The sequence below is a fragment of the Lepidochelys kempii genome, chromosome 25, assembly GCF_965140285.1.
Source record: "Lepidochelys kempii isolate rLepKem1 chromosome 25, rLepKem1.hap1, whole genome shotgun sequence".
NCBI classification, from domain to species: Eukaryota; Metazoa; Chordata; order Testudines; family Cheloniidae; genus Lepidochelys; species Lepidochelys kempii.
In genome coordinates this window covers 11,396,555-11,404,145 of record NC_136404.1, presented here as the reverse complement: position 1 = coordinate 11,404,145, position 7,591 = coordinate 11,396,555, and the positions used below count along the sequence as shown (strand labels likewise).

The window sequence follows — 7,591 nt, the reverse complement described above, 5'->3', positions numbered from 1 at the left end:
GTGAAACACTGGAATGCGTTACCTAGGGAGGTGGTAGAATCTCCTTCCTTAGAAGTTTTTAAGGTCAGGCTTGACAAAGCCCTGGCTGGGATGATTTAATTGGGGATGGGTCCTGCTTTAGAGCAGGGGGTTGGACTAGATGACCTCCTGAGGTCCCTTCCAACCCTGATATTCTATGATTCGATATTAACAAAGAACAGGACGGATTGTTTTTCAACTTGCATTTTCCCCGCACCCTTGGCGGGGTGGGGGGGACTAAGGGAGGGGTCCCTTTAGCCGCCCTGCCTGTGAGTCATATGGGAAGAGTTCTGGAACGCAGACTCCCAGCGGGGCCCGGAGAACAGAAGCAGCCGGGTGAGGAATTCTGGTTCTTCATATTTATTGTAGCTGGGAGAGACCTGGGATTTAACAGAGCAGCAAGGCTGCCACTGGCTGGTCACGGCAAAGGTGGCACCTGCCAGAAAGTCGCTGGGCAGGATGTTTGTCTCTTTCTGCCACCTGTGGCCCGGTTGGAAGTGGCCCAGGTTTGGGGCGTGGGAGTGACTGGCCCGGGAATCCCATTAGGGGAGGGACTAGCTGAGAAATGATCCCCTGGAGAGAGGGGAAGGGAGGAAACTAGGCAGCAAAGAGCGAGAGAGAAACGGGCCCAGCTGACTCGACCTCAGAGCAGAGAAGAACTCCATGGCCAAGAACGTATTTGATGCTGGCTCTCGGACGGGACGGGGAGCTCGGACGGGTACAGAGCAGCCCATGCACTGGGCTCTGGACTGTGCTCTGTCTCAGGGACAGAGTTCGTTCACCCCATGGGTCTCCCCACAAGAGCGGACTTAGCCCTCCCACCCCCGCCCGCAAACACTGGCCGATCCCAACTGACGGCCCCCTGCTCGGAACCTCACTGGCTCACAGTGCCGCGATCACAGCAAGAAGGGCCCTTCCCCTTCCCCTGTCCTTGGACCCACCTGCCTCCGGGGACTTTAGGGGGGATATTATTGATGCCCAGTTTCCCATTTTGTGGGTGCAAACAGCACCCACATGTCTGCTCCCCCCAAATAAATTGCAGGCATCAGACCTGACTCTTTGCACCAGCAGCCACACAGCGGGTTAACCGTGCCAGTCTGTGCCCACAGTTCAGATTCCGGGCTGCCGCCTGGCAAACATGGCCAGTAGCTACAATGCAGGGTCGGGGTGGGGTGGGGGGGAGGGACTGGGAGAACAGACGTTCGTTGCCCTTTGCTCAATGATTTAACTGCCCGATCCCCAGAGCTGGAGGACAAGGGGTCCAGAGCTGTGTTTGCAGACGAATTGTACGTGGGGATACGGGCGAGCAAACAATCATGCAAACCCCAGAAAAACATCCTCCCCCTCTCCCCCACAGGTTCCAACCTGAGCAAATCCAGACCCAGAGCCAGGCGCGGAGCTGAGCTGGCTAAATAAACCACAGGGAAATCAACCACAAAAGCCCTTTCAATCCGCACAGCTGCTGTCATTGTCCTGGCAATTGCATCAATCAGAGATAAACATATTCAAAAATCCCTGCCATGGTAAACACTGGGGAGGGCATTGGAGGGGGGGGAGGGGGGGCCCTCGGGAATGTGTTTGTCAAGTTGCACTTTGCTCACTGGTTTAAGTGTGCCATTGCCAGGTGGGGGGAAGAGCGCCTGGCGATACAGGGTCCTCTCCATCGCTGCCCTACCACCAGGGCAGTCATTTGCCCCAGGGCACAGTGGGCATGACATGCTGCCCACTCAGGATGGTCATGCCCAGCCCCTGCTGTGCCCTGCGGTTGGTGACTCCAGGGCCCTGCGAAATTGGGCCCAGGGAACCAGAGCAAGGGACAGCACAAACCCCGGCCCCTCTGGGGAGCCCTTACCCATCAGGGGAACAAAATTATGGGCGGGGGGAGGGAGGGCTAAAAGCGATCATAGGTGTTGGACCAAATCCTCAGCGGGTGTAAATTGGCCCCAGCGGGTGTAAATTGGCCCAGCGCCATCGAATTCAGTGATGCCATTGTCCAGCAGCTCAGGAGCGGGCCCGTCGCTCCTGCGGGTTTCGCAAAGAGGTGATTTCTCAACCAGGCAGAGCGAGGGGGCAGTTCCCAGAAGGAGACCCATGGCCGCCCTGCTCCCGCCCCTTCCCTGCTCTCCCAGCCCCAGGGCTGATGGGCTGGCTAACGGGACTGCTATAAAGAGCCAGCCCCTGGCACACACAGGACAGTGTTTCCCGGCGGCGAGGAGCAGCCAGAGACAAGGCTCAGCGAGGCAGAATCGCAATCAGGGAAAGGTAGATACGGGCTCGGGGCTTTTCCCAGGCCTGGCCCCGGGATAGTGCGAAGTACATAGCTATTGATTCCGGCTGGGAGAGTTTTAACTGCAGAGCAATCCAGCTACGCAGCATGCTGAGGGGGGGAGGGCCCTGGCGGAGGGAGTCGGGGCACACCCCAGCCAGGATAATATTCAGGAGGCCCCGATTCCCAGCAAGGATCAATGTTAGGTTAGGGTTAGGGGGACGATCTGGTCCCCCGTGTAAGGTTAGAACCAGTTGCCCTCTGCCCCCAGGGGCCATTCTGGAATAGGCCAAGCAAAGAGGTGCCCTGGCCATGCCCCCTTTTCTCATGTAATGTCCCCAGGTTCTGGGGCTGGGAAAGGGTGGCCTAGAGCCTGTGTGTCCCCCAGGGGTTCCCTTACTCTAAGGGAAACCCCAGGTGGCCAACCAAGGGAGCTTCGCAGCTGCTTTGCCGTGCCGGAGCAGGGCCCAAATCTGGCCCCATGAGGGATCTGCCAGCAAGGATCTCCCCTCTCCCCTCCAGCAGAGCGTCCTCCCGGCTGGGGGAGGAGGGGAACCTCAGCAGTGGGCCTTGGGCAGAGATTAAAAAGGTGAGATTCTGAATATGGTTGGGAGCCCAGGGCTGGAACAGCAGGGGGCAGAGGGTGGAGATGGAGGGGCATCGGCAGGATTGTGGGGGGGGTGGGGGGTAGGGGAGGATCCTAGGGCAGTGGGGCACGATTGAGGAGCCCTGTGCGGGCAGAGGGAGTAGGGAGTTTGCTCAGCACCTGGCTGACTCTAGCCTCCCAGCTCAGCCTCTCCACTTCCCAGGTCCCTTTACCGCCGACTAGCTGTGATGGCCCAGTGTGTGTTTTTCCTTGCAGGATGGGCCGTTTGGGGATCGCCCTGTTGGCTGCACTCATGTCCTCCCTTCCCTGCTGGCTGGGCACCCCCTGCCCACCCGTGCCCACCTCCAGCAACATCACACAATTTGTCTGCACCTCCCCGTCCCTCAGCAGCTTCCCAACCGGCTTCCCCGAGGAGATGCTGATGATCTCTGTGGAGTTCACCAACCTCTCCAGCATCGGCCCAGACGCCCTGCAGAAGCTCCCCAACCTCCGAGAGCTGCATCTCTCCAACAATCAGCTGAGGAGCCTCCCCGGCAGCCTCTTCCGGGATCTGCCAGCGCTTCGGGTCTTGGATCTCACCAACAACCTCCTGGAAGGCCTGCCCCCAGAGATCGTGGACTCCCATAGCCCTCTGCAGCACCTGGTTCTGAATGGGAACAGGCTGGGGGCCTTGGAGCCAGCGTGGTTCCAGACGCTGCGGGAGCTGGAGTGGTTAGATGTGTCCAATAACCGGCTGCAGGCTCTGCCTCCAAATTGCTTCCAGAATCTGAGCAGCCTGAAAAGCCTTGACCTGTCTCATAACCACCTGGGCAGGCTGGCCCCAGAGCTGCTGGCCGGCCTGCCCAGCCTGGAGAGGTTAAACCTGGAAGGCAACCAGCTCCACTCCATTGTCGAGCACACCTTCGACCTGGTGCCGCACCTTCAGTACCTCTTCCTCCAGCACAACAACCTGAGCTCGCTGCCCGCACAGCTCTTCGGCAAGCTGGGCCAGCTGGCCCTCCTGGATCTCTCCAACAACACCCTGACCTCGCTGGCCCCCTGCTTCTCAGAGCAGAACCTGACGCTGGAGCTGGATCTGTCCGGGAACCCATGGGCATGTGACTGCACCATGCTCGCCTTCATGCGGTGGGTGGCGGGCCGCTCGGTCGGCCTGTACACCCTCCAGCACACCCTCTGCGGGACCCCCGAGAACCTCAAGGGCCAGACGGTGGCAGCCGCGGCCAAGGACGCGCTCGTTGCTTCCTGCTCGGCTGCACCCACAGAGCGCCCGAGCCCCTGCAGCCTCCCTCGGGGCCACGCTTCCCCAGCGGAGCATGGCTGGCCCAGGTGGCAGCACCCAGCTCCAAGTGGGCAGCCCGCCAGCTAGACGTGTTGAAAGCTGTGGGCACTCCCAGCTTCAACTCCCCCCCTGCCACCAGCCACTGGGCCCCCATGGCATGATGATGATGATGATGATGATGATGATGTTGGTGCCTTCCTTACCAGGGAATCCCAGCAGGGCCCACCACCTTTCCCATAGGACTGGCCTTTCCAGATCAGGCCTTTCCCCATTTGCCGCAGCCAGCTCACCCCCCAGGTCACTGATCAAAGACCTGCCCAGCTGCAGCAAGAAGGACCATGGCGCAGGAGAACACCCCCACACACACCCATACACACTCCTCCGTGCTCTCCTCCCTGACCCCTTCAGCCCCTCATCCTTACAATGCCTCAGAGACAGGGGCTACCATGCGCCTCCCCCAGCCAGCTCTCTCACGCAGCCACACGCTCGGGTGGGATGGTCTCCACTCAGCACCCAACAGATTCCCTCTTCCCCCGCCAGGAAACCCCTCCCCAGCAAAAAGCCCAGACATCTCTTAGGATACTGTCGTCCACCTGGAATTTGTCCTTATTCAGGCACCAGCTTCCGAGCTTGGCACCCAAATCCCACGCCCAGCTCTGCAATCTGGCACTGAGTATCCTTGGAGGCACCCAGGAGCCTAAATTGTGGGGGTTGGGGGGGCTCTGGAAAGTTGGTTTTATAGGAAACAGCATGGGCTGGAGTTTAGCTCTGCAAGGGGTTGGCTTGGATCAGGGTCCCTGTCCTTGGGTAAGGTCCCCACCCCATCCCAAACATCCCACCGTTGTGCAATCAGCAACACATACACATAGCTTCCTTCTGAGCTGGCTATGGCCAGGGTTTCCCTTTCCTGCCCTTCCCCTTGGCCGGCCTCTTCAGAAAGAGATCCTTTCCGCCAGGTGCAATCTAATAGGACTGACCTGATCTGGCTATCAAGAGGAGTCAGCTCACCTCAGCCACATGCCTTTGATGCATCTCCTTGTAGAAGCAAAGGCAAGCAGTTGCAGGCTGGATAGATGCTCCCCCTACAAGGTCCAAGAACATGGGTCCCCCATCCCAGGCCTCTGTTATCCCCTAAAAGGTCTTAGGACCGGGCATCCCATCCTGGTCCCAAAGATCAGAGAAGTTTGGCATTGAAAGGAAAGCATAGCTCTCTAGAGAGAGAAATGTAAGCCATGACTAAATCCAGCTTCTCTGGTCAATGTCACCCCGTCCCTGTGAATGTTCTGGCCCTCATGATATGTTGATTGCAGCCGTTGTGTTTTTTTAATTGGAAACAAAACACTGAATGTAACACGTTAACGTCTCGCTGGCAAATTTATGGCGGAACTAGGGTCCTAAGGAAGGTTTAAATTAAACTGAATTGTTTAAAGCTGCTGCACAATTTGTCCTGATTTATCACGCCAATAAAAACCGGGAGTGAGTGGTGCCTCTGGACCCCAGAGTGGGTGGCTGGGCTTTTGTTCTATAAAGAGAGGTTGCTGGTTGTTGGCGTAACTTGAAAATAATCAAGGTGAACACGATGGACACTAAGGGGTCCCTGATTCGATGGGGGAAGGGAGAGGAGGCCAAGGGCTGATGCGGGTGAAGTTCAACTAGTGGCCTTGGAAAGCCCTCCAAAAGTCTGGATCCTTCTCAGAACTTTAACCGTCTGCAAACTCAGGCTGGGGGCCTCCTAGAAGCCGGTTTGTTCTTCAGATGATCCTGAGATGCAACTTCAGCACCTGCATCTGGACCCCCAGCTTCCCCAGAGTTCAGGGGTCTTGGCTCAAGGGGATCAGTTCAGCCCTTTCCAAAGAGATGGACCCAGTGGCCAAGGTCAGCTCCAGATCTCCACTTACTTGCCAAAAGGGAGTCAGAACTCCTGGGTTCTGTTCCTGGTTCTCTGCCCCAGCCTCCAGGGCCGGTGGCTGGCTTGCTGTAAGATGAGGGGTGATAATGTCTGTGCATGTGTATAAACACTCAGAAATCTACAGCTGCATAATGCCAAGTCGATATCTCTTCTTATTGCCACGAGTGACAGGCTTTGGGGCAGGTTTCCTCCCACGATCCCACAGTGCGTGGCCCCCCCTTCCAAACTAGAGATCAGTAATAGGTGCTGTGGGGGCAGAGAAAAAGGGGGAGCAAATGAGAGTGAAAAGCGTTTGCCGTTGGCCCAGTCCCACCTACAGTTCACAGTGCAGCATCCGTGCAGGGGCCACCGGCTGTGCAGCAGCCAGCCCGCGAGGGGCTTCCAAGCCGGTGGCACGTCACAGAGCAACAGGGCAGCACATTCCAATGGGCCCGTAGCTGGGCACCTGTGCCACTGGGGAGTGGGGGAGGGTAGGAGATCGTGGGGCCTGATTCTCTCTCACTTACACCACTTGTACACCCCAGTGACTCCACCGGCTTCAGGGAGGTTGCAAAAGGCAAACCAGGGCCAATGGCTGGACCAAGCTCCACCCCTGCTTGAGCTCGTCCATGGAAAGAGATGCTGGTGCCGGGCACCCTAGCATCATAGGGAAGCTAATGGGAGTTGAGGGCATTCAGTCCCTCGTAGGATCAGGCCCCAGACGCACTAGTGCTGTTATTATTACTGGCAAACCAGCCCTTTCCCTAACCCAGCCGGCCAGTGAAACACACGTTCACGGAATCTCCAGCAATGCCCCCGAGCCCAGAAATGTCCACACCATTTCCACTGCACGTAAGAGAAACTGAAGTCCCAGCGCCAGGCAGCCACCCCCGGCTAGCCCCAGGTGCTGGTTTACTCTGTCCCTGGGCCGTCAGGGCATCCGGGTGACACGCCTGCAGGGTCTGGCAGGGGCTAGCGCACAGGGAGCTGGCCTTCTGTTGTTCTTTCCACCTCCACCTGGCTTCTGTTGGGAACAGAGCGGTAATCAGCCAGAGAGGCCGCAGGAGCCTCTCAGAACAGGAGCGGGTGCAAGACGGCCCAAAGCACACAGGAGCAGACCCTCCTCGCTCCATTGAAGGGGATGCCCCAGGGGGCCTGACCCAAAGCCCACTGAAATCAGTGGAAAGACTCGGGTTGATTCAGTGGGTCTTGGATCAGGCCTCTCATCAGGCCACACACAGTCTCCTAGAGCAGTGACTGCCCCGTCTCTGCCCCGGGAGCAGCATGTCCCCGCTAGAGCGTGGCCCTGCTCGGATCTTAGGCCCCGCGTCAAAGCTGTCCCAGGCCAGTTACACCCACAAGCCCGTCAGCACAATGAGGAATGAGGCGTGGACGGGGGACCTCTTAGATCATCCACCTGTGGGGCAGGAGGGCAGGACTGACCCCGCTTTTCCAAGCTTTGGGCCAGTCCAGTTTTCAGTGGCTCAAGTAGGGGGGCTTCTATCGCCAGCACAGAGCTCCCTGCTGCAGGGG

At 58.3% G+C, this 7,591-nt stretch overlaps 1 protein-coding gene across 3 annotated transcripts; it reads left to right on the top strand.

Moving 5' to 3' along the window:
* The first annotated feature begins 324 nt into the window (after nt 1-324).
* Nucleotides 325-5,599, top strand: LRG1 (leucine rich alpha-2-glycoprotein 1). 3 transcript variants are annotated; one of them, XM_073323853.2, is made up of 2 exons: nt 325-354; nt 3,147-5,599. In XM_073323853.2, exon 2 carries the CDS (start codon nt 3,148-3,150, stop codon nt 4,255-4,257), a length of 1,110 nt encoding a protein of 369 aa, XP_073179954.2. In that variant the 5' UTR covers nt 325-354; nt 3,147; the 3' UTR covers nt 4,258-5,599. The 3 variants fall into 3 exon arrangements, with proteins under 3 accessions (XP_073179954.2, XP_073179953.2, XP_073179955.2); XM_073323852.2 differs by lacking the exon at nt 325-354 and adding an exon at nt 2,116-2,280; XM_073323854.2 differs by lacking the exon at nt 325-354 and adding an exon at nt 2,621-2,873.
* The last annotated feature ends 1,992 nt before the right edge of the window (nt 5,600-7,591 follow it).